We start from the raw sequence: 27,129 nt of genomic DNA on the forward strand, positions 1-27,129 counted from the left end.
ATAGAGTTGTGTGGAGGACCTAGATATTCCTAGAGAGAACATATTAATCAAAACCGTGAATAACCAAATCTGCAAATATCAAAGCCACTAATATGGAGGGATGAGTGTACTCAAATAGAAAAATAAAAATTCACAAAAAAGAGCGATCTACTGTACACAAGGCTACTCAGCTAAGGAGCAATCCGAAGGGAGGGTTTCTCTTGCGGTGGATGAAAGGAAACTGAAGGTGGAGCTAGATGGGTATGCCCACCTTTTCAGCTTCCAAATGGGAACTCTGCGTAGGCGCAAAGCCTATTGTGTGAGGCACAGAGACCACAAAGAAGAAACGGCAGCTAGATTGATTACAAATACATCCAGGAGTGATCTCATCACACCGATCTTAAAAGCACTATACTGGCTGCCACTTAGTTTCTGGGCAAAGCACAGAGTGTTGGTTATTACTTTTAAAGCACTACATGGTTTGGGTCCAGGTTACCTGCAAGATCACATTCTCCCATACAATCCGCCCTATACACTCAGGCCCTCTGGGAAATGTTTGCTCCAACCGGCCAGAACTAGACTTGTAACAGTTTACCAGAGGACCTTTTCACCTGCCGCCCCCAAGCCTGTGGAATGACGTGCTGGAAGAAATACGACAGCTGAAAACACTGATGGCATTTAAAACAACATTAAAGACACATCTCTTCCAGCAGGCCTACCCAGTCAATTTTAAACTATGACTTTTTAAGAATGTACTTATATGAGTATATTTTAATGGTTTCATAGTATTATATTTTACCAGTTGGTTTTGTGTGTTTTTTTAAAATTGTGTTTTGCATTTTAACATGTTGTACCCCACCTGGAAATTTGAGGAGAGCCCTAAAAGAAATAAAATTTATTATTATTATTAAATTAACCTAGAGATTCTGCAAAATGCAGTAGAAATGTACCACACCCCCCCATGGACATTTGAGAGAATTTAGGAGACAAAAAAAAAAAACTTAGTTTGAAAAACCTTGAAAATAGTGAATTCTAAAGGCTGATTACATGTAATGTGAAGTATTTCCTTATGTCTGTCTCGCCATTCAGCTTCAGTGGATGACCCTGAGCCCAGTTTATTGGGCACCTAAGTTACAAGAAGCAATTACCTCATAAGACAAAATATAAGTGGTTACTAAGCTATGCTAAGCTGCCCTAGACAAAAAGGAAAGAGCTATTTACTCTGAGATGATATATGAGGATACAGTAATTATAGTAGTGCACTTAGCCCAGCTGCTTGTTAATTCACACCACTTCTGCAAGTCATAGCAGTAACATGGTCATTCTACCACCCTCTTTACTCTGCACTAACCAAAAGGTTCCTGGAGGGAGCAAGATAGAGAAAAGAGATGTGTAGGCAAACCCAGTCTACCAAACGTCTTAGTCAAGCAGGCACTAATGCAACACCATTATTTCCTGCCAAACTGGTTGAACAAACTAAATTATGAAAAAGATATGGAAAAAAGGATATGAATTTCTTTGCAAACAAGTTTAATAAAAAGTATTGGATTATTTCATTCAATAATGTTTGCAAAACTTATCTCTCTATGTATGAACAGGACAGTACGAGTACCTCGGGGTGGAGTTAGTTCTATCATGTTAATTTCACAGAAACCAACAGGGAATATAGAAGGGGAGGTGGCATGGTAACAAAACCAGTCAGATCCATCGGCTGCCTCAGAACCATCAATTCCAATCATAAGATAGCCATCAGCTAACACCTAGATTAAAAAAAAACACAACAAAATCTAAGTTAAATATGAATCAATGCAAGAACAGAAAAATAGGAACTGAATAGGAGTTAGCCAAAGTTCAACAGGAATTTAGTTTTGTTAAGCAACATATATTCATAGGCAGACAACTGCCCATAAATTTTATAAAATGACACACAAAACAAAAAAATAGTCCTACTGGTCGATAAGAACAAAGTAAAAATGAAAATAAACAAATCAAAGAAGGTATTGTCCATCTGTGGATTATGAAATGATGTAATGCTGTCTATTATGACTAGTACATGTGCAATACTCCTAATTCTTTAAAATGATTAAGGGAAAAAGCGGCTATGGGATTGCACATTTCCTTGGCCATCCTCCTTAGTTTTAACCATAGCTAATGTTTACTACATTTCATTATAAAATGAGTGTTCAAAATAAAAATGTAAAGTGAGTTTTAGAAGCTACTTAGAAACAGACTTTGGCTATCATTAGCTATATCTTAATTTAATACCAACATACAATTCTGAATGGTAAGTCAGCAATTAAGTAAACCTCACTGAATCAATGAATATACTGTGCTTGAGACTAGGAACTGGATTTAAACAATAAGCTTTTCCCACAATTACGTTTGGCAGAATAATGGAAGACAAGGAATCTGTGTCCCAATTCCAAACCAGGGTGAAAGGACTGAGAGTATTACAAATGCACTGGCAGTTATCAGGGAACAACAATATGAAATATTCACTAAGTTACCAGTTGTATTTTAGTACTTGCATAGAAACAGCTTTAATAAAATGTCAGGCTTCAATTAGGAATTGCAACTCAAAAATCAGATGTAGTAGGATTTTTTTTAAGTATAGTATGCCAATGTGGCATAGTGGTTTGATTGTTTGACTATGACCTTGGTTCTACAGCCAGGGTTAGATTTCCTGTTTGGCCATGAAACCCACTGGGTGACCTTAGGCAAGTCACATACTCTCAGCCTCAGGGAAAGGCAGTGGCAAACCTGCTCTCAACAAATCTTGTCAAGAAAACCTTAAGGTTGCCATAAGTCAGAAATGACTTGAAGGCACACAACAATAACAATAAATATACCATGCAATTGGTTCCATAGTGTTTCTACACTGATTGTTTTGCTTCTGCTAGTCTACAAAAACTATGCTAATGCCTTCCTTTACCTTTCGAATTGTTGCCACACATATTGCAGACAGGTTTAATGGATCTATGGCTTCCAATTTCATTCCCTCCTTGAACCATTCTCCACTTGACTCAGTTTCTTTTACCTAGATAAACCACAGCAAACATCCTTCTGAATCAATAAGGGTACAAATTAAATATGGCATGCAGCAATCCTCCCCCCCAAAAAAGCTCTTACAGGATTATTTTTATACAAATCACACAATGCCAATAAACATTAGCAAGCATTACATGGCAGAAATTAATTTCTCTCCATACTGAAGGAATGCAATGTTATATTTTCTATTAGTTTGTCATATTTTGATACTGATACTCCTTCCACTATAAGCAAAGTTCCTTGTAAAACATCATACCTTAACAAATAAATGTGGAGGTGCATCAAAGTAGGAATCCTGTTTCTTTGTGATATCTGTGAAACAGGGACAGAAAAAGAAGATTAAGATTTCTTGTTTACTAACTGAAATATATATAATCCCTTTGAAATATTAACCCAATTCTTACAATGAAGCTACTCAAAATCAAACAGAACTATGTTAATTTCACTCTCATATTTTAATAATATAGAATTATTAATGTGTTTGGGGCGAACAAGTTTATTATTCATTAAAGTATGTCTATATTTAAATTACCGGTATGTAAAAGGATGAACACAATGCTAATTAGTGAAGCAACTCTCTGGCCAGATGTGCTTACCAGATCTTTTGAACCGATGTCCTATACTTCGGGACCAACCTATGGGATGGATGAGTGGACTGTACATATGGCACCAAAAATCGTCTGTTTTGTCTTCACTTTCTTCATATACTAATCGTAATCTGCCTCCAATTACATTGTCTACAATTGCTACCCGTGTTCGGCAGAGATGTGTTTTATCAACAACTTCTACTCTCATCAAAGGCTTGAAGGGATACTGCATGCTTTCTGACACCTGAAAGCAAGTATTTGTCTAACATTAGTGTATGTGCAAGGGCAACTTTCCACATTATTTCCATACAATACTGGCCATACGAATTTATGCCTGCCAAAAGGATATTCATGTATCAAACATTCTTTTAGAGATTACAAAGAGTAAAATAAAAAATAAAATTAAAACAGTGGTATTAATCTTTTAAGCACCAAGTAGTTTCACTTTGCTGGTCTTAGCAAACTGACATCATCTCATCATACCTGCCCCACCCTATGTACTAAAATCAGAAGTCATACTGCTCCATATTACACTTTTAGTCAAATGGTTGGCACCTCCAAAGAGTCTCTGGGCCATTTCTTTCATTAGTGCTTTTTAGGGATTAACAGCACATATTGGCTTATATGAAAACACTGCTCAAAGTCAGATCTTGTTCAGTGGTATCGGAGCAACAATACTTCCATTTTAAGAGGAAAGCCCATCAGGAGATATGGGGAGGGGAGGAAAAGAGCTATAAACCAGCTTTGTCTTTTAATGCATTCCTCAGTTTTAATTGCCTTCCCTGTTTATGTTCCACCTCCCAGTTTTACAGTCAGCCAATAAAACCAGAAGCCATCACTTCTGCATTAGAATGTCAACCAAAAACAATAATGTTAGTTTTGTTTGTTTGTTTGTTTTGGTATAATGTAATTCTCTATATCCCATGAGATTTGAGTAACTTTGCTATTGGTAATTTTGGCCGACTGTGAGGATGTGGAAATATGTGTCATTATTCTAACTCCTGTTGCTCTTTTCCTATTGGTAGCTTTTGAAATGCAGTAATTAATTTTAGTTTTGATTTTTAGACCAGAATTCATGTTTAGGTGTGGGCCATGTGCTAGTAGAAGTGAAACATCCCCACAACACACCAAATCTGTCCTTCCCCATTCCTCATACACTGGTCTGGAGCAGATTGTTCATAATCAGGTAGCAGGATCTTTCATGAGCAAAACACAGTTAATTCTCATCCAGGCAGATGGGATATTTTACTCTCCCAGAGTTGTTTAATTGCAAATTCACACAAAATGAGTCCTACAAGGTACTAATTTTGCAACATGATCACATAAATAGCTGTAAAAATACCCTTCCAGGTACACTTAGGACAGACTACATTTGTGTTAAATTACATGTTTAGAAAGAAAAAAACAAAAACGAAGGCTGACAGCTACTCAAAAGAAATGTTTCACCTTATGTCAGTATGTGTTTTCCCACCTCTAAACATTTGGGCATTTGCTAACACCCTAGATTTTGAACTTCAAAATACTCCAATGGATATGGGACATTTAAAAAAACCTGCCACACAGTGGAATTTTCATTGGGGCCAAAAATATTGCAGATTAAGGTGCTGTGTGGAAGCATTTTGATCTGACAAGTCTTTTTGCAACTAGGCTTACCTTCTGAGAGAAGTCAGGAGGAAGAGTTTTGGCACCAGTTAGTCGTTTCACCAGGAAAGCTTTCCAGTTAGTATATTTGTGTTGAATAGCTGTCAACAGTTCAGGAAAAAGAGAGTATTAGCCATTTTCAAGAAGGCAGTAAAGACAGAGCTCTTCTGCCATGCATATCCTCCTGACCTTTTATGAAGACCATTGGTTCGGACCGAGAGCACCTGACCCCGTGATTGACCCCATGATTGATTGATGTTTTATGTTTTTAGCTGTGGTTTTAATTGTAATTAATGTTGTAATATTACAAGTGTTTTTAACTCTGTTCTGCTCCCGCCTTGATCCATTGGGAGAGGCGGGAAGATACAAATAAAAACTATTATTATTATTATTAATTTTAAAAAATTGTACTGTGAAAAATGGCAAAATTTCCAGATTTCAGACTTCACCAGTAATTCATATGTACTATCTAGTTACACATGCATTAATGATTCTGATAGTCCCATGACTAAGGAGCAAACTTCACACATGTAATAAATATGTAGTTTTGTAACAGTGTAATGAACACAGGTATACTGTAACACTAAGAGCATCATATTAATACAGAAAGCAAAACAATAATTATTTAAAGTCAACCTAGTACTGCCATAGTTACATACATCGAGGTGGCACTAGAGGTTTCCCACTGGTTGCACACCAGCCAACTGGATGGATATCAGGACCACAGACATTATACCAGAAGTCAAGGTTTGAGTCATTTTCAAAGCCTTCGTATCTTAGTAAAGCATTGTAACCTGAAAGAAAGCAAACTTGCATGCTGATCCACATTACTGTTGACACTACAGCATAATGCAAATATATCAATCCCACCCCCTGCTTATCAAGGTTTACAGAAAACGAAACTGAAACTTGAGAGAAAGAAACTCTCTTTATGTCACTGCCTGGACTGGTTATGGGACAAAAGGAAGTTAGTCCTTTTTCTGAAAGAACAGTAAAGACAGAGGAGAGGAGTTCATGTTATGGTGTGCTGGCAAGCCAGCAAGTCTTTTAGTGATACTATTCTAAACTGCATGCATGTTTTTAAAAAGCTATGGAAGACATTTTCCCCCTAAAATCTTTGGGGATTTGTTTTAGAGAGTAACTGAGTGTATCTGCGGAAAAACTGCAGATGCCATTCATTTGTCCAATCTATTGTGGTGCCTTAACTGCTTTCTTGAGACCAATATGCATAGATCACATAGGAAAAGACATAGCCAAGAGTCACTAGCTTGCTAGCAATTATCTTTTTTCAAACCCATAAGAGACAGTCCTGTAACTCTAAAAGCTGTACACATAAGGAGAATTCTAAGATGTGTCAGATAACAGAAAGTTTTCAAAGCAATAGATGTAATTGGTCCTTATCAGCATCAGGAGAATGGCAAAGCCTCCAATTAATGCAGGGACGTAACCAGGATTTTAGGAAGGGGGGGGGGGTCCAGACTAAGTGCCACCATTATATTGGGGCTTGGGTGCGGCAGCACAGCAGCACGCACCATTCATGTTTCTAACGGAAGGGGGGGTCCGGACCCCAAGAACCCCCCTCTTGGCTACGTCTCTGATTAATCATCTCTGTGCCTTTCAGTATGTTACATACTACTACGACTGACTTTTAAAGCATCCGTTATCCTATCTCACTACCAAGGTTCTAAAGACCTCTGCTGACATAAGCCCTATACCCTTAATTGAATTTTTTAATGTTACTGCTTTGTATTTTATTTAAAGAAAAATACCTGCTCAGTACTCATAAGAGTTTTTGGACAGTTATATTTCAAAATACATTCTGTTATAATAAATCTGTAACCTGCTAATTTCACAATCCCAGCAATCCAGAAGACTTTGGTAGGTAGGCTGCAGTCTGTGTTAGGGACTTCTACACGTACACCTTCTGAGATATCCCCCCAGCAAGTCCCCATAGGTGCCTGCAATTCAAGTTGGAAAAATATTCATATGACAAATTTTATAAATAACCTTATAAAAATACAAATATACAGTTTCTTAAAATAGCAGCACTGACATATTTTGGGATGAGCCATTTAGCTACTGCTTATCAAACTGGTAATTCATGGCTTGTCTTTGTTGAAGGCATTGAACCCCTAATTCATTCCCTACCCCCAATCAGTGAAGTTCATTTTCTTTTCAGTTTCCTCATAGTTTGAAAATAGTGATTGAGTTTGTTTGGTTTTTAAAGTCCTTTTATGCACTGAAAGTTTGCAATAATACCTGCTCATGGCATGAAAAAGAAAGGCTGGTATAGTTTCTCTTTGCTAGCAATGGCCACTGTGTGCCAATTTGGATATTGTTGTTTTTTAAATCCTAGCATATCAATTATCTGTATATTCATACAGAAATGACAAGGTATGGGGAACTGATATAGGACCAAATAGGAAACTAGTTTGTTACTATTTATTAATTTAAGCCACTACGTCATAAAATATATCTATAAAGATGTACTCAGATGTACTCAGTAATATTTTGGACTGTGGTACACCAGTAATTGTAAAAGGAGTATGCTGGGAAAACAATACACCAGCCCAACTTTAAATGTCAGGAATATTTAAACATATATATTTTTTAAATTATACTTGAGAAGCTAGAAAAAGTAAAGTGATCTGCTTTTAGTCAACATGAGTATGGCAGCAAGCAATTCCAGAGAATCAAAATTATTTTTCAGCAAGCTAGTTTACATGAGAGTAATGTACCTAAAATAGGTATGCACACACAAGCACAGTATTCAGCTTTACAGCCTAAGCTGTGTTTTAATTTGGTATACTGCTTTTTTTTCTAATTCACTTACAAGTTAAGAAGTAGTAATAGTTTTTTGTGGGTATTTTGGGTTATATGACCATGTTCTAGAAGAATTTGCTCCTGATGTTTTGCCAGCATCTTCAGAGAATGTTGGCATATATATACTGTGTGACCCTGGGTTGGGAGGAGTGATTTCCATGTTAATCTGTGTTTTGTAATAGTAGTAACTGTGATTGCAAACAATCTGACAGGGAAACATAAGATTCAGTGCTGAATACTTATTAGTCTTCTATTGGCCCACTATTTATGTGGGACTTACTTCCAAGTAAATGTGTTCAGGATTAGGCTACAAGAGCAGTATATATTACTTAGAAAATACCAGCATCTTGTTCGCTCTTAGCCTTTAAGAACAAGTTAGAAAAGAAATATTGGTCTCATCTGTGACACATTCATTTCCAGCAGTGAGTGGAAGAAGCAACCCAGTCCAAAAGATGTTACTTCTTCCACTGCTGGAAAATATTCCTGCTTTTCAAAATGCTTCCAACATTCCTGGTTTAATGTCGTAACGGCAAACCTAAGGAAAGGACAGCTACTATCCAAATACCCACTAAACAGCTAAGACAGCTGCTAGCATTCTGACTTCCTCACAGTCTTATACAATTGTCACATGACCCTCTTTTGATTCACCTTGATTTTGACAAAGGTTTGAGATTATCAGGTTTTATATAAATATCTCAACTAGATAACGTTCTATATTTAAAAAACAAGACTTTGCTATATAGAGCAACTGTATACAACTTTTGCAATTCTTAAATTTCAAAAATCTTAGCTTCCAGTACATATTTATTTCAGGTGCTTTCAGTATATCTATATCTTTCATTATGCAGTTCAGCAACTGTTCAGTTGATACCAAAGTTGATGCACCAGGTTTGAAAGAAGTGGATTGGTATAGGGGTATAGCAGAAAGTTAAACTTGTCCTTGTCTGTGAAGATAGTGGTTCAGCTAGTTCCTCCTACACCAATCCATATGGCTCTAACTTCAGAAGAAGAAAGCCATAATGGGTATGGATTTTGTGGGCTTCTAATGATGGCATACAGTATATGCAGTATGCTGTCTCCTCTTGCATATTACGTTTACTAGCAGAACCATAAATGTACAGATAAGAACAAGTTTACCTTTCAGACTCATGATGAAGGCATCCACCTCGGGCTCCTTCCCAATAAAAGGAAGGTCTGCCTGGTCACCACTTTGATCCAGCGCACATTCTGGAGGAATTATCTGGGAGTGACAGCTGCCTTCCCTGCAAGGTAAGTTGCAATCAGGAAGGTCTTGATGGGCGAGGTCCAGATTCATGTAAGTGGGCTTTCCAGCCCCGAAAAGGCTAATCCTATTGTTGTTTGTCTGGGACACTTCAGTGTTATTCCTAGCTTTACTCATATACTAAAAAATCTGGCAGAAAATATTTCTGAATGCACCTAGGCTGGCCCACCTCAGGAATACCCTGCAAGTAGAACACTAGCGCAGAATTTTGTCTGAGAAGGCCAAATGCAGTGCAACTAATGTTTATTATATTTTACATGTGCAATGGACATAGTATAAAACCCTCTTACACACACAAGGGGTTTTCCCCTTCACTTTTCAAAAATAGCTTTTTCATCCCAGTCCAAACTCACTAAGTCAACTGCGTTTTTTCAGTTCAGAGGAATGTCAAGAGCTGCTTCCAATGATGAGCTAGTTAAGCTTGAAATCAAACTGAAAAAGCCCATCAAACAATTAGAATTTACAGTGGACCCTTGTTATATGCTGGGGTTTGGTTTCAAGATATGGAACCAAACCCCATGGATAACAAAATCTGTGTATGCTCAAGTCCCATTAAATATAATGACATAGCAAAATGGTGTTTCTTATAAAAATGGAAAATCAAGGTTTGATATTTAAAATTAATACTTTTTTGAACATCTTCAAACCATGGCTGCTTGAATCTGTGTATAAAAAATCCATGTATAAGAAGGGCCGACTGTATATACTTCTAAAAACCAAGAGCAATACTAGCATCAAAAAGTAGGGCAGGGAGGTACTAAGTATTAATATCAACTCATCAGTGCCACCTGGTGCAAAAGGGTAGAATCTCTCTCAGGTAATAGTTTATAAATACACTCATCCCTCCATGTTTGCAGCTTTGATATTTGTGGATTTGATTATTCACAGATTTGATTAATATGTTCTGTCTAGGAATATCTAGGTCCTCCAGTGCAACTCTATGGTCAACTTTAACTAAAGGTTGAACTGAAAGACCTAGAGATTCCTAGAGAGAATACTCTACTAGGCATTTCTAGCTCCTCCAGTGCAGTTCTATGGTCAGTGTCTGTTGGTCGTTGACCACAGAGTTGCACTGGAGGACCTAGAGATTCTTAGAGAAGTGTCCTCAGGTAAAAACTTGGTGTTTTGGTTATCTGCGGTTTTTCCATATTCACGCTGGTCATGTGCCCCTAACCCTAGCAAATATGGAGGGACAAGTGTAAGTTGAACTGGAAAAATAATGTACAGTGCCATCTATAGCAAATTTACACAAAAACAAGCTCCACTAAGTCTAATTGTGCTTACTCGTAAGTAAATACATAAAGGTCTATGACCATCAATCATCTGACTTATGATGCAGTTCAGAGTACAGTGCCAAAATTTCTAATACTTGGTCAATGAATGGTCAAATCAGAGAGAGAATAACATAACCTAGTTCCTGCAAGTACTGTTCTAGGATCCTAATCTGTTAAATTTCCCATTAGACAGAAAATTCCTTATCCAGACAACATTCCATCATCTTGAAAAACGTAACAAAAATAATATTTTTTGCAGGATATTATCTTCGCTGATAGAAGGGATAATTAAACAACTTCAGGTGCAAAGTTTTAGTAGAATTTCTGATGAAATCTGATTTCTTTAATACAACTCATGAAATTCTACAATAAAGTTTAGCTCGGGAAAAACACAGGAGAAACGGATTATTTTCACAGGACAAATTAGCCCATTTGTTTAAACTAGCACACTTAGAATGACAATAAAAAAGAATAAAAAGGGTTCATCTACAACCTAGTGTGGAATCTGTGCACTGCATCCAAGGAGGCATGCTGAGAATGTCATTCATTACCAACAAGAGAAATCCATAATTTCTACAACCAACTATATTATAAGAGCATTAAAGCAGTGTAGCTATTCTGCTGTGCAACATCAAATACAGTTGTTAGACATAGCCTTGAATGCCAATTAATTTAAAAGTAGGCATGCTCTGCAGCCATAGAGCACATGATGAGATGTTGTAGGTTTAAGTTACAGGAAGTCAGATTTCTCTTGGAAGTTGTGCAGAAACATTTTAAGGATGCTCTAGAGGTGGCTTTTTGACATGATGGACAGATTGCCTCAAGCATGGAAACAAGAATTAAAGCCTGACTGGCATGATCAACTAAGTAATCAATAACATATTGCACAAGCGAAACTGAGTCAGAACAGTGTCTTGCAAATGGTTCAGTGCTGCTTACATAGTTAAATATAAACATTTGTCCATATTCATCCCATAATCACCACGCAAAGACGCGTCCCATGTTTTTCTGACTGGGGAAACACAGTGGACTCCCATGGTCCAATACTGGGAGAAACGTAAATTATGCATGTAAAAGTAAATTAAAATTTATTTTAAAATACTACAGCTTAATATTCATAATTATCACTCCTTCAGGTTTCTTTTCTCCCAGCTATCATGATCAAGCCTTTCTTCAAAGGTGACCAGAGTTGGGATTTTCTTGGTTGGGGCACCTGATTGCCTGTGTGTGTGCCTCCAAGTTGTCTTGCCTAACATCCACTGTGTCACCCGTTTAAGCCAGGTTTATTACCCTAACTTTTTAATCCTGATGTTTTAGTGTTGCTTTTGCTGTTATTACTATTTTTACAGTAATAATTTGTTTTATTGTTGTATCTTGGGCTTTACTTCTCTTACACCTTGGATGTTTGAAAAGTACTTTTGAACTAGCAGCATGGATTGAAATATAGAAAAGTGTATTTGTTAGTGCTTCCCCCTTAAGATATTTAAGGCCTGAAATGAATAAGTCTTCTAATGGTAGCGTTCCACTTCAAAAACTAATGACTATAGTAAAGTTTAAAAGAATCTTTTCCAGACTTCAGGCCATTCATCTGAAGTGTTTTTCATCAATCTGTATCATTTTTTAAAATTCTGAATGAGTAGTTTTTAATTTATTCTTCGCATACAATCTTGTTTCCCTACAAGCCTGTTAAAACTCTGCATAAACTACACTAGATACTGAAAATGTAAGACTACATTAAATCTTAAGATTCAAACAAGTGATTCAGAACTGGAAAAGAAAAAAAAATCATCAACAATCCTTACTAGAATCAAAACAAAGATCTTGCACAAAAAGTAGACAGCTATAAGCACAAGAGAAAATGTTTCCAGATACTGATCTACTGAATTTTTCTGTCTTCTGAATCTTCACTTTTTGTATCCTGGTAAAATGGGCTATGTTCTGCAAAGGCAGAGATCTTAGGAATATGAAGTATATATCAAACCTGCAGCCTGATCCATGATCACTCATAAGTAATTCTCACTATAGTTAACCTGGCTTACTCCTAAGCAAACTGAAGCTACTTCGCCACTATTTGTTTGATAGAGCTGAGAATCAAAGCTAACCAGCCAGTAAGACTGACATGTTCTCTTTCTCTCACTTGCTGCTATGGTTCCTCTAGTATTTATAGTAAACCTTCTCTGCTTACCGATAAAAGATAATTGCTGCACCTACAACTTCCTCTCTTGCTGATTTTGGTCTGTTCTCTTTGACAAAATGCCTAAACTTATATGCATGGCATGACAAAGGGAGAGTAAGTAGGACAAGAAGACAAAACAAAGAAGCATGAAGCACCAACAATTTAAAAGGCAAAAGAGATCTAACATGCATCTGTCATGCTTTGGTCATGCTTTTCTGATAAGGGGACAGCAGGCATCTAGTCTCAGCTTTTCTATATTGTGTGCTCTTCCCTCTCTTCAGTTGCTTCTAGCTATTATGACTCTGCAGTGTTTATTGTATTCCTCTGCAGCATCAAAAGAAAGGAACCATGGGAGAGGCTTGATATGGTGGGTTTTCTCTCAAAAATTATGCTAATATTAGCACCACAGAGAAAGTGACTTTCTTTATTCTGATGACTGACTATGGCCTGTTACAGACAGCCAAAATAAAGCTGCTTCGAGTCACAGTGGAGGTATGGTGTTTCAATGATGCATGCGTCCTAAGAGTCCAGAAGTCGCACCAAAGTCATGTTCCAGACTGGAGCGTGGTGTGGCTTCTGGACTTTTAGGACGCATGCATCATTGAAACACCATACCTCCACTGTGACTCGAAGCAGCTTTATTTTGGCTGTCTGTAACAGGCCTAAGTTTGTGGAAGAGGTTGCCCTGTATGCAGTATGAAGGAAATACAAGTAATTTAACGCTTCATCTGGTAGTGAAAAGGAACTACTTTAACATTATTGTGTAGTTTATGTATATAAAGGTCCTTATTAATGACAAGGCACCTTATTACAAGTCCCTTCTTGCAAAAGCAACCTGAAAAACATGCTTGTGTTGAACTCCACCCACATCTTGAGAGAAATAATGAGGTGCACATAAGAGATCTTCAAGCAGTCTGAACTACTTTGCTTGACTCAGCTGAGCAGTGCCCCCACCCCACCAATAAACTGGGTTGTTTATCCAGATCATCAGGATTTCAAGATACCAAATGTACATGCTAACAAATGATGTTATATGAGCACAGGAAAGCTCCAAATTCAAAACTCACTTTGCAGTTTGTCACAAGTCTGACAGACACTGTATAACAGGGTGCTTCTTTGGAACTGAAACTCCCTGGATTGTCTCTTCATATCACTAAGAATTTATTGATTTACGGTAAGTACTTCATTCACTTCAGAGAAAATCCCTATTTTCCAAAAACAAATTAACAAGAACTATAGCGTTCTTCAAAAGGATGTTTGAATAATTCTATATTGTCATTATTTCATAGCTATGTATTCAAAATCGGGGAAAAAACAAGGATATACTTACATGTTTAAAACAGTTAACAGGAGCTGCTGTGAAACTATTGCTATTGATGTAGTTGCCCCAACTGAAACCTTCCACTGGAACAGATGCTAGAATGAGAGATTTTATTTAGCAAGCTATACAGCCAATTTGCTATGTGAAGTTGAAGGCTTTCATGGCCAGCATCCATAGTTTTTTGTAGGCTTTTTGGGCTATGTAGCCATGTTCTAAAAGAGTTTATTCCTTATGTTTCCAATGTATTTAAAATTTGGAAATGTGTTTGTTGGGAGGGGGGAAGTCATACAAAGATAGGGTTGGAGGAAAAACTTTAAAGGGCCTGCAAGGGAACTCTATGCCACTCTAAAGGGTACAATGCATTATTTCAAAAGATCCTCCAGCAAACAGACACATCTAAACAATGTAATGTAGGCGGGGTACAGACGGGCAGGGGAAGACGTCTTGAAGGTGTATTCTGCTGAATACAGAGCCTCCAGACCGCCCGCCCCGGGGGCGTGGCTCAGGTGTATGGGGCTTCCACATGGGGGGCAGTGAAGACGCCTCACCTGGGGCCGTTTCTGACCCGCAGTTTCCATACCGCCGCCTCGGAGGACGCTGCAAAGAGAGAGGCAGCTTCTGCACGGGCTGCCAAAAATGGGGCTTTTTTTTTCTTTTGCTGGCTGGCGGATGCACAGCTGCGCAGCTGCGGCGCTCAGCACCGGCAGCAGAAAGCCTATGTGCACATTTAAAGCGCCCAGGCCCCTTTAAACTTTTTCCCTCGCCCTGCCCAAGAACAATGGTGGTCTCCTGACAGCTGGTGATCAGCTGGTGTTGGCATCCTTGTCCGCTTGCACGTTGGTAGTGTCACCAGCATCATGGATGCCTCCTCTCCTTTGGTCCCCACGCTCTTGCTGAATCTGCAATGCACAGCCACAGCTGTCGCCGCTGCCACCGCTGTCCCCCTGCCATTCCCCATCACCTCCCTTGTACGTATGTAAATATTTAAAGTTTTAGGGGTTTTTTATTGTTAGGTGAAAATGGCACAGGAATGTGTGTAGGGGTTCACTTTAAATTCCAAACTTTCCCCAATTCTAGCAGTGCATGCGTACATGTTGCTCTAGGGTTAGGGTTAGGGTTACGAGCATTAAAATAGAGTGCAGCTGTACTGCAGCTTCCACATCTGCATGGCATCTGACGCTCTAATTAGAGCCTCGGTGCAAACTGCACATGTTCCAGGACCCCGACTCATTATGCGACGCAGCAGACACGGAGCTTTTAAATGGGCAACTTAAATTAGCGGCATAACAATTCTGGCGTACCGGTGCAGCAGCTTATAGACGAAGCTGCGCAGTTGCGCAGTATATAGAAAAGAAGCGGGGAAAAGCAGCACCTTTTTAATGCCGCTTCTTCCCGCTTGGGCCGTGCGGCAGCGTGTTCATGGCGGCATTCAGGTAAGGGCCATCTGAAGGCTATACCTTCATGACGTCATGAACACACCCCTTGTTGCCCGTCTGTATCCCGCCGTAGCTTTTAATCAAAGCTAACTATAGACATAGATTGGAAAGAAGTAGTGATTGATGTCAGTACACATAAGATATTTACTACAGGGGTGAACAACCTATGGTCCTCCAAATGTAGATGAATTTCTATTCCTATGATCCTTCATCAGTGTACGGAGCAGGGGTGTTAACAGTGTTTGGAGAATCACAGACTCCTCACCCATAAACTGCTAGATCCATATAAAAATGCAGCATTATAAGAAAAGCAGTGTTTCCAATCTGATAAAATTAAAATTCCTTTCTCATTCCTAATGTAGCTATATGTGAAAGCAAGGTTCATACAACAAGATTCTCAGAATGTTTTCCCCATAGCATTTTATCAAAGAATTGTATTTTTAAAAATCCCCACAACACATACACAATATTCAATAAATGTTCCCCATCTTCCCTCAGGAAATTGTTGTAAAATCAGAAAAGTCTTCTAAAAATTATTCCCCACAGTAAGCAAACAAATGAACAAACAAAAACAAAGTTTGGGTTTTACCCCATAGTCATTCCTCAGAGACTCTTAACACCTATGTTACCTGTTTTAGTCTTTGACTGGTTCTGTACCGTTGCTTGGTATTGAGCATATGCAGCTAATTTAGCAACTAAAGGTTGTTTTTGTAGCACTTTAGCCTTCTTAGTAGGAGGTTTTCCCTAGAACAAAAAGAGCTAAATAAGGTCCTTTTCCAATCTGCATTAGAAGCCTTGGCAGCTTCATTTCACTAACACAAAACATTGAGATCCTGCACAGTTTAACAGAGAAAATTGATCAGAAAGCATTTTTTAAAAAACAGTCTAATACCATAGTAAACATTATTGGAAATGAGGCAGATCTTTTAATGCACAGATATGATTAGGACTGGAAGGAGATGGGCCAAAAGGAGCGGCTTTCGGCGGCTTTGTGTGTGTGGCATGCAGATGATGCACATCCCTGGAGTGTCCGTAAGCTATTCTGAGGCCACCTAAGGTGGCCTGAAGCCACCAGTAAAAGGAGGTAAAAACCTGCTCCTGCCGGTGGCTCATTTGGGACAGCGCTGGCGGCCCACTTTGAGAGCGGACCGTGTGGTCGCCACAGTCAAGGACTGATCATGGCTGGAGCAACCAGAGACTGCTTTTTACTGCTGGTTTGCTTCGCCCCTCTGTTTAATCAATCTTACATTTGCCTCCTTGATATCATTTGTAAGACACTCTATCCAGCTGCTGTTCTACTATTAACTTCATTACCCTTAAATACTCAGATCTATTACAGAGAGGTGGCAGTCATGTAATAGCAACACATGGTAATACCATACAAGAAAATTTTGGGGTGGTTTCCCACGTTACGCAATTGATCTGTAGAATTTGATCACAAAACATGACCAATATGATTTTTTGAAGGGAGAACCTGGACAGACTATCAAGATAGGGCACCTCCTGCCTTAACAGTCTGTTAGAAACATTATATGTGGCAAACTAGGAACAAAAATGGTAAACACAGCTCAGACTTAAAATATAAAAATCCTTGTTTCCATTTCTTTTTTAAAATATAGAGCCCAACATTACAGTCACTAAAACTGAGGCTTTTATATTATTCAAAACTTTGAATAAGCACTCAGAAGAGAGCACAGCCTCAGTCATCCGGGTCATTCAAGCTTAAAAAGGACTCTCACAAATGTAAATGTATTAATATTCTGTTACCAGAAGATATTTAGCACTGCAGGTGCAATTAGCCTATGCCAGCCAAATTCTTTACACATTAATTCCTCCAAGGATGACATAGTAAACACACTGCAACACTTCCCATACATTGTTATAAAAGTCACAAAAAAATTCCAGCATGAATATGCCCATTCCTCTACTAGCTTTTGATGAAGGCTCTAAAAGATACTCATACTACTGAGCTTTAAAGCAATTTTCACATCCACTTGACCATGAAGTAGAAATGACATTAGTAAGTGCTCTTCTCCAGTCAAGTCTGCTGCCTGTGATTAAAGGTCTTTGATGTATGCCACAACGATATCAATGCTATGTTAATCAAGAAATCACATAAAGCTTATTGCAAGAGTGAGAAGCAATAATTACATTGGGAGAAATTGATTAATTTTAAATATTCAGCAAGCCAAAGAGACTAAAGCTCCACCTTATGCACAATTATTTAAATGTAAGCCCCACTGAAATTTAAAGGAATTACAGTGGGCCTTCCACATTCGCTGGGATTAGGGGCACGGGGACCCCCATGAAAGTGGAAACAACACAAATAAAAAATTAGGGAATGTTTCCCTAGGAATCGCTAGGTCATCTAGTGCCAGGAATTGATCATAGAATCACACTGGAAGACCTACAAATGCCCAGAGAAATGTTTTGTCTAAGACACTCTATGTGTCAATGTGATTCTATTGTCATTTTCTGACAGAGTTGCACTAGAGGACCTAGAGAAAACCTAGATTCCTAGAGAAAACATATGAATCAAATCTACAAATAATCAAAGCTGCAAAAGTCAACCACAAATGTGGAGAGCTGACTGTACTTTGCACTAAGATGCACAGGATTTGGGGCCAAATAGCAACCCTGCATTGTTATCTTTGGGGTGAAGCAGATGGTCGCTCCAGCTGCGTTTAGCCCAGGACCAGGGCAACCTCAGAGATCACCTGGCATGCTCTCAAAGTGGGCCAGTGCCTCGGTTCAAAGTCGGCTACCACCAGGGGCAAATTTTTGCAGCTCCTTTTTCTGACAGCTTCATGTCACCTTTGCTGTCCTAGGAGCGGCTTCCATCCACTTTGAGGGTGTGCGTCATCTGAACACCATGCCCCCAAAGCAGCTGGAAGCTGCTTCTTTTGGCCTGAAACAGAGTTAACAGCTCAAAAAATAACATTATAGAATGCTCTTTGAAGTGAGGCCAGGCACAAGCATATGGAATTATTGATGTTTATTTTTTAAAAATAAAAACAGTTATAATGGAGGCTTATGGAGTTATCAATGGTGCAAAAAATATAAATTATTTTTCCTCCTGTGCAACTCTAGAATTCTGGGCAACCCAATGAAATTGAAAGAAAGTTCAAAACGCAAACAAATATAGAACCCCCCCCCCCCCCGACACACAATACATACCATACATGCTAGTGTTTAGGTTGACCTCATGTATAAGTCAAGGGCAGGTTTGAGGGCCAAAATTATGGATTTTGTTATGACCCATGGATAAGTTGAGGGTAAAACATAGAAGCATGTAAGAAAGCATGTAAAGGACAAAGCAAAGGAAAACATCGTCAAAGTACTTACAAAATTCTGTCATCCATAACTGCTTGTCCCCACCCTAAAGTGGATGGATGAGGAGGGGACTATGGTAAATAGTTGCTGTGCAATGTGTGTGTGGGGGGGAGAGAAGGCTAAGAAAATACAGTGTGCCTGCACCATACGCGTGCGCAGTATACGCAGCTTTCAGCTTACGCAGAAGCTGCGCTGCGCCAGACCACAAGCATGTGTCCCATTGTGCATAACTGCTTTCAACAATTACAGATGAATGGAGCATTCAGATAAAGTGCACCACTGAACAGAGATGCTAAGGATAAACAGAAAAGGGCTATTGCTCTATTTGTGGGTGCACTGGAGGCACTGTACTGGTCACAGCCAAAAATACATGGAGGACTAAACAGAATTTTAGTCCAATTCAGTAAAGCTGTTATGATGCTCTGTTTTATTTAAAAGCAAATAACAGCATGCATTAATTCAAACTCTAACAAATATCATTAAAAACTTATTTATATAATAAAGATAATAAAACTGTGACTGTACCGTTACCTGAAGTCTGGCCAGAATACTGGCCTTCTTAGAGTTCGATGAATAACTTCTTGAGCAGGAAACACTGCAGAAACGCTTAGTTTTAGAGTAAAAGGCATCTCTGACACCAACCATTCCACACATTTCGCAGGTAGCTAATAAGGAGTGGGACATGATCAATATATTAAAATGTGATGTAAAGTACCACACTCATTTTCATTATTCTAGTCGTTTTTTTCTGTTTATTCCACATAGAGATTTGTGTCAATCAAATGGTATCTTAACAAAACCAGCAGAACTATCTATACACACACACACACACACACACACATATATATAATGGTCTTTTATGCACCAAATCAAGCACATTTAATAGTTTTTCAGAAATTCCAGATTGTTTTCTTTCTTGACTTTCCAATCTTCCTCTTTGTTAAGATTTATACGAGCTATATATTGCTTTTGGAGAGTCTGAGCTATGACATGCAAGGCACTGTTTGTATAAACTCACATACAGAAGTTTGAATATTTGAGAGTTAAATTCGCTTCATATATTTCATATATATTCAAATAGTATGGGGTATGAATCATGCTTACATTTTGATTACGGCCCCATAATATGCTCGTTTTCTGTGATATATGCCATCTAGGAATTACCTACCATATTCTACAAAGAACAAACCAGCAAATCCTTATGCAGAAGAATGGAGTCCAATTTGACATCAGTAATGCCAATGCTCAAGTGATACTGGGGAAACACTTTAGCCTCACAAAGCACAGTGGTTAAGCAAAAATATGCCTTCTGTAGATTGAAGGACCCCATTAATGGAAGGATGGAGGGAGACTCCCTTCCATTCTGTACCACATAGGTGCTACATCCTTCCAAGACCCAATGTAGCGGTTTTTAAAGAGACTGGAGTAAGTACTATAGAAAAGAGAAAGTAGAAATGTTTGCTCCTTCCAGCCTAATTGCATGCACCTATATCTGGACTCTAAATGAAATCAAAGGAGTTTCAAAGACATATTTCAACATGAAATTGCTGAACTACTATACAGAGTTTCTCTCTCTCCTCTGATTTGAACAGACACAAAAATGTTATCATCACACTAAATGTATTAGTCAGCGAACAAAAGGAAGGATGCTACTACCCAACAGTTGTTCTATGAACGGTCACTGTTAACAAGATTATCCCTTTCTGTGCTTTCTACATTTCAGTTATCTCTGCCCTCACTGTTTATATCTCTACTTAATAGTCCTCAGCCATGAGTATATATAAAGCTGTAAACTGGAAATAGCTCTTAATGATTTGATGAAGCAGACAGCATGCAAACAAGCTTATGCTATAGTAATTATGTCCCAAATCAAACTGGTAGTTCTAACTGGAGCAAAGCTATTGAATCAAGGGAATTTATATGTAAACTTGTTATTCAAAGGATTTATTCAAACTAGTCCTGAGACTATTAACAGGACATTCATTAGCAATTAAGACTAACACTGGCGGGATACAGACCGCGCCTTTGGGGCAGCCTGCACCTGCCCCTTTCCCCGACGGATCAGGGCCTCAGTGGTCACCCCAGAGGCCCCGATCCACTGCTTCTCCAGGCCTCGGGGAGGCCAACAGCAATGGGGAAAGAGAGAAAGGGGCCACTCAGCCCCTTTCTCTTCCATATCGCTGGCACAGCCGTTTAAAAGCCGTGCCAGCTATACGCGTAGCGAAAGGAGCTCCGTTTTGGAGCTCCTTTCGGTGCTGCTGAAAGGGCACCACAAGCGCCCTGCAGTGACGTGCGCACATCATGCCCGTGTTGTGCTGTTTGGCTGCGGCGCGACCCTGACGTCGTAATGGCAGCGTCCATGTAGACAGGGCGCCGCCATTTTGACACCAGTTATGTGCTAAGGTTGCAGGGTGTCTGTAAAGGACACCCCAAGGCAACCCTAGCATGTATCCAGGCAGGCGCAAAGCACCAATCTGGATACCTCCATTCTTTGTTTTTATCATGCATGTGTGTAAAAAGCTAATTCGAGAAATGAAAAAACTCTGTCATATTGCTGTGGCAAGGATTCACGTTATAGAATATCTGTATCGTAGAATACTATAATGTGCAAACAAATGTCAACCACTATTCCTTTTGGCATAGAAACCTAGTCCTGCTTCTGCTTAAACAGCAATCAACATCAATTTTTAAAGTGGGATTTCTTCCACTAATAGTCTCACTTGCAAGAAATAAACAAAACATATGAAATTTGCTTCTTGACATTTTAGGGGCCATTCAGACTACCTTTTGTACCAAACTGTAGCCCAGATTAAAAGTCGAAAGTTCCCAGTGGCACCGGTTTAAACACATCAAAATTAGGGTCTTTCACACCAGGGCAAATCCCCCTTGGAGCGGTTTTTCTGAAAGTGGATTATTTTCCGTGTCTGTTAGGAAAACCCGTTTCTTCCCTGTTGCTGGCAAATGTGAACTTGGCCCCAGTCATGAGTCCAGAGGAGGGATTTAGGCCACAGAGAGGGCAGAGGATGGAACATGACTCCCCTCTCGCAGGCAGCTTCTCTCTCTCTCTCTTTGTAATTTTATTTTTGACAGGTTATGCAAATGTTTGTTCTACAGGTTGATACATATTGTTCTGTGTAGCTATATGATGATCTCTTCCCCCACGTACTGTAGCTTGTGCTACAGTTCCCTTTCATTTGCTTGTTGCCGGCACGGCACCGCACTTTGCACGTGGCATTTTTAAAAATTATTTGTGTGTGTGTGTGTGTGTGTGTGTGTGTGTGTGTGTGACAGAATATGCAAATACTTGTGTTTCCTTTTAAATTTGGCAAATTGATACAATGCGTGAATGCTTTTGCTACATATGTATATGTGTATGTAAGGCATTCTGGGGTGGCAATTGGAGGGAAAGCAAAGAAAGAGGATTCAGAGATGACATTCTGAGGTGAGGTATTATTATGAGTATTATTGTGACAGATTATGTGCATGCTTTGGGCTGAAAGGGAAGGGAAGAGGATGGCATGAGGGGGAGGCAAGGGCTTTGGAAGTGGCATTGGGCTTGAAGGGAAGGGAAGAGGTTCCAAAGAGGAGGAAATGCTGGGCTGGAAGTGAAGGGGAAGCTAGAGGCTGGCATTCAGAGGGAAGGCTGTGGAAACTCATGACTTTGGGGGAGTCACACTCTTTCAGCCTCAGGGGAATGGCAATGCAAATCTCCTTGGAACCAATCTTGCCAAGAAAACCCCAGGATGGGGTTGTTTTAGGGTTGCCATCATCTGTAATGACCCAAATACACACAACACACACACACCTGGAGGTTTTTAAGTTTGACAAGTTGACAGAATATGCACACACTGCTGCCAGCTTTTTTTTTTTAAAGGAGGTGGGAAAGCACCCATTCAGTTGGCCAGTGGTTGTAGGATATGTCACATTTGACGAAAATGGAAGTGAATTTGATTGACAACAAAGGAGGCTCCATTTTAAAGCGGTACTGCAAATGTGAACTCCAGAGGGACAAATTGCATTGATCAAGGTAAAGGGTAGTACGAACTTCTTTCCAGGCAGATTCAGTATGGGGGCAACCGGTTCTGCCCAGTTCTATCCAGAGCAAATGGACTAGTGAGAATGGGGCCTTAGTTTTCTGACTCAAGAAGTAATCAATAATAGGAATATATTAATATGTTAAAATATTCAAATCTAGTAAAATATTCCATCTATAAAATAGTATTCAACTCTAGAAAAGGTTGTGTAAAACATTTCTATTTCCCGAAAAAAACCTATGCATCAACGACTGTATTCAAAATTTACCTTTTAGATTCAAGAAATAAAAAGCTCCCTTCATCCCAAATTTAGCTTATCTCCTTTAACATCTACCTTATTTTCCAGCGTATAAGGCGACTGGGGGTATAAGACGACCCGACCCCCAAGTCGCCCGCCGGCAGTGTCCCTGGCCTCCTATGCGGGGGTCTCGCACTGGCTGGAGGGGGCCTCTCTGGAGGCCTGAGGGATGATCTGCAGCTGGGCTCTCTTGCCACCATTGTTGCTCCAAAAGAAAGCAGCGGGGAAGTGGCTCCAGAGCCGGCCGGGCCAAGGAAAAGGGCCAGCCCCTTAATTCTCACTGCTGCCGCCGCCACCACCCAAGATACTCCAATCCTCCAGCGGCTTCAGAAGTCCGCCGCCGCCACACGGGATACTCTGCTCCTCCAGCGGCTTGCGTGGCAGACTTCTGAAGCTGCTGGAGGATCGGAGTATCCTGGGCGGCGGCGAGAATTAAGGGCCCGGCTCTTTTCCTCAGCCCAGCCGGCTCTGGAGCCGCTTCCCTGCCACCGCCTTTTGGAGCAACAATGGCGGCGAGAGTCCAGCCGCAGATCCTCCCTCAGGCCTCCATGGAAGGCTCCCTCCAGCCGGCGCGAGTGCCTGCTGGGTGGGAGAGGACCCAGCAAGGACCCCAGAGACAGAGAGGTGGCTATGCCATTTGCCTGTCTCTGGGGTCAAAATCCGGTGCATAAGGCAGACATAAAGAGTCGCCTTATACGCCGGAAAATACGGGACTCTTTTTTCTTCCTAAATGAAACCAGAACCATCCACATATCAATCTACAGACCCAAACATGGGGAAAGAAAATCTGGATTTTGTCTAGAAGAGATTATGGAAGGAATGGTGCACTGCCTAGTTTGTAGGCAGAAGTGAATAAAAGCAAGTGTGTTCTCTGCCAATATCTTAGTTATTAAATGTAACAGAACTGTCCTAAAATTATGATAATGCAAATACAAATGTGTATTGTACACACCCATGCCAGACTTGCCATCTGGATATGTGTAGACCTGTCCATTGTTCTTTATAATTGGGAGACTTGAAGGTAAAGGAGTAACTTCCTCTTCACTCTCATCAGAACTGGAGCTGCTACTGGTATCCTCACTACAGCTATCATAACCATCAAACATCCCGAATGAGTCACGTCTCTTCCTTTCTGGTCGCAAAGGATGTTCAATCTAAAAAAAAAGAGAGAGAATTTTTAAAATATAAAGCCCTGAAAGAAAGAGTCCAGCATTTTAACAATTTTTATTATATAATTTAAATTATCAGAGAAACACAGGTAGACAGATCAAGCAAAATAAAAGCTGTTTACAGAGTTTAATGACACAAGGCTACACAGGAAAGCAAAATGAAACATTGTTTATAGATTTACATATTAAGCACAGGACAACAAAATGACATTAAACATCTTTTATTTAAATACCACTATTTTATTACAAACATATCCTATCTTCCATCCAATGTGGAACTCAAGGGGAAAGCACACTGAGTTTTTTTTATGTACAAAGAAATTCTATGACAACATAGGCTTGTGTCCCTTGCAAGAAATCAGTCAGGTTCACTAGGTTCTCACAATAATTTTAAAATCTTCAGATTAGGAGTGCTTCTCATCTGCCAATTGTACAAAAATACTCAACAAGTCTTTGCAAAAGATACATTTATTCTGATTTAGGTCCAAAACACACTGCAAAAATAATGTAGTATGGGATTGCTTTAACTGCCCTGGCTCAGTGCTAGAGAAGCCTGGGAATTATAGTTTATCATGGCGCCAGAGCTCTCTGACAGAAAAAGCTCACGATATTACAGTTCCCAAAATTCCTTAGCACTGAGCCAGGGCAGTTAAAGTGGTCTCAAACGGGATCATTTCTGCAGTGTGTTTTGAAGCTTAGTGGATCTGACAGAATTTGTAAGCTGTCTATCCACTTTTGCTAATCATAATGTACCATATATTGGATTGAATTCAGATTTAGTTGCACAGAATGGAGCTAGTGGAATGAGTCTTCCTTGTCCCCTCTTCCCTTCATCAGCAACTTTAGCCCTGACAGTACTGCACACAGGGCTGTGAGCCTTACTGAATGGGGAAGACTGTGGGAATGCGCAGAGAAGCAAAGGAGATCCAAGCAAGTGAAGTAGATACCTGCCTAGAAAATGCCTCTAAATAATTCAGAAAACTAGTAATGACAACAATCCCCTCAGCACCACATTTCATCCCATTCCCTAATATTTATTTTCAAAGGCTTGGCAGGGCTGTCACAAGAAGCGGATGGGAATATCTGCTTTCACCATTCCCAGTGCATATATCTACATCTGGATCCAGCCCAATGGCTGGCATCTTTGCCTCAAGATATTTCAATTATTGCACACGTCACCCTATGGAAGACATCTCATATGGTAGAAATCATCATTTTAGAACTACAACTTCAGCTGAAGGGGTATTCCACTGCCAATTTAAATTTTATATAGAAAACTGGCCTCATTCCAGAACTGGGGAGGGAAAAAAAAACTAGACTCAAGAATGTGCCAGTATTCTTCTTTACATCTAAGCACACCTTCTATCAGCCACTAAATACAAGCAGCCCTTGGGCCTTCTAAGTTTTGTTTTCACAAATTCTCCATAACTGAACTACAGTTGTCCCTCCGGATTCGTGAGGGTTAGGGGTGGAGGACCCCCACAAATAAAAAAAAATCACAAATAAAGGGGGGGGGGGGACTAGTGTGCACACACATTTCTTTCCTGAAGCTTCAAACAGCTCTAGCAAAGTGTTTGAGGCACTGGACGGGCAGGGGAGCATGTGCTGGCCACTTCTTCCTTCAGTCCCAAGATTTGAGAGAGAGCCAGGGAGCGAAGGAAGAAAAGGAATCTTGGGAGCTAAGGAAGGAGGGCATATTGGCTGCTTCCTCCTTCAGTCCACGGACCTCTCTCAAACCTTGGGAGCAAAGGAAGGAGGATGTGCTGGCCACTTCCTCCTAGAGTCCCAAGGCTTCAGGGAGCTCAATTATTCCCGAGTCCCTAGCTGTGTGCGCACATCCTCCTAGCTGATCCCTCCATCCTTGGCTTTTGTCTCACTCACAGAAGAAAAGCCTGGGATAGATAGAGAGGGAGGAGTGCACGCGCACACAGCTAGGGACTCGCAAATAATCAAATCCATGAATCCCAAAGCCCCAAATCCACAGGGATGACTGTATACCCATAAAGTTAATGATTTGTCAGTTCTATGGAAACTGACACAGAAAAAATAAAACATGCAAGCATCACAAAAGTTAAGATTTTGTATAAATTCCTGTGCTTATTCATGTAGTGGATATATCAAAACACCCTGCCCAGCAAGAAGGTTTCAGTTTAGTAAGAAATTGATATTTACTCTTTTACAAATAAGAAAAATGGATGAGAATGGACAGCAGCACAAATAAAAACACAATCTTTAAGTACTAGTTTAAACTTTTTTCATTTTCCCCTTCACATTTTTGTATCCATTCTTCCACTCATGCAAGTGTGTTTGTGTGAATTTTTCAACTGTCCACGTGTATTATCAGAGTATACACATTTATTTTTCTGGAGGGCACAAATTACATAGCAAACTGATAAATCTAAATGCTCTGAGCACAACTTGAATTCAGGCACTGCAGTATAAACTGGGTAAACTCACAACATGTGAATACAAAGAATCTGATGGTCCCATTAAATTATAGATTGAATTAAATGGGATATTTAACTATTTTATTATCTTATACAGTTCCTTCACCTATCTGAGAAATCCTTTGCTATTTGGGTACTCTGCATAAAAAAGGAGAACAAAACTTCCTTTGTTCTCACTGAAATGGGGAACTGAATAAATATATTTAGTAGAGATTTCTCATGGGACAACCTGTAAGGAATTGTGGAAAACTATAAATAAGCCAGGGAACAGAACCAAAACT

General features: G+C 39.7%; 1 protein-coding gene across 14 annotated transcripts in view; it reads right to left on the minus strand.

Moving 5' to 3' along the window:
• The window catches only part of MBTD1 (mbt domain containing 1), a 67,774-nt gene that overhangs the window by 33,148 nt on the left and 7,497 nt on the right, over positions 1 to 27,129 (minus strand). For 11 of the 14 annotated variants that reach the window (XR_016282292.1, XR_016282289.1, XM_089537666.1 and 8 more), the window contains exons 2-12: positions 24,185 to 24,386; positions 19,426 to 19,565; positions 16,197 to 16,311; positions 14,141 to 14,226; positions 7,096 to 7,213; positions 5,915 to 6,049; positions 5,268 to 5,356; positions 3,624 to 3,858; positions 3,284 to 3,339; positions 2,912 to 3,016; positions 1,592 to 1,739 (exon numbers count right to left, since the gene is read on the minus strand). Coding sequence is in view for 12 of the 14 variants with exons in the window: in XM_089537666.1 (XP_089393792.1) it covers positions 1,592 to 1,739; positions 2,912 to 3,016; positions 3,284 to 3,339; positions 3,624 to 3,858; positions 5,268 to 5,356; positions 5,915 to 6,049; positions 7,096 to 7,213; positions 14,141 to 14,226; positions 16,197 to 16,311; positions 19,426 to 19,565; positions 24,185 to 24,386 (1,429 nt within the window). In the remaining 2 variants the exon portion in view is untranslated. The remainder of the gene's footprint in view (positions 1 to 1,591; positions 1,740 to 2,911; positions 3,017 to 3,283; positions 3,340 to 3,623; positions 3,859 to 5,267; positions 5,357 to 5,914; positions 6,050 to 7,095; positions 7,214 to 14,140; positions 14,227 to 16,196; positions 16,312 to 19,425; positions 19,566 to 24,184; positions 24,387 to 27,129) is intronic. The other 3 variants (XM_089537675.1, XM_089537623.1, XM_089537604.1) reach the window with 1 other exon arrangement.

The sequence above is a fragment of the Sceloporus occidentalis genome, unplaced genomic scaffold (assembly GCF_023333645.1).
Source record: "Sceloporus occidentalis isolate IW3139 unplaced genomic scaffold, rSceOcc1.0.p SCAF_1, whole genome shotgun sequence".
Classification (NCBI taxonomy): Eukaryota; Metazoa; Chordata; class Lepidosauria; order Squamata; family Phrynosomatidae; genus Sceloporus; species Sceloporus occidentalis.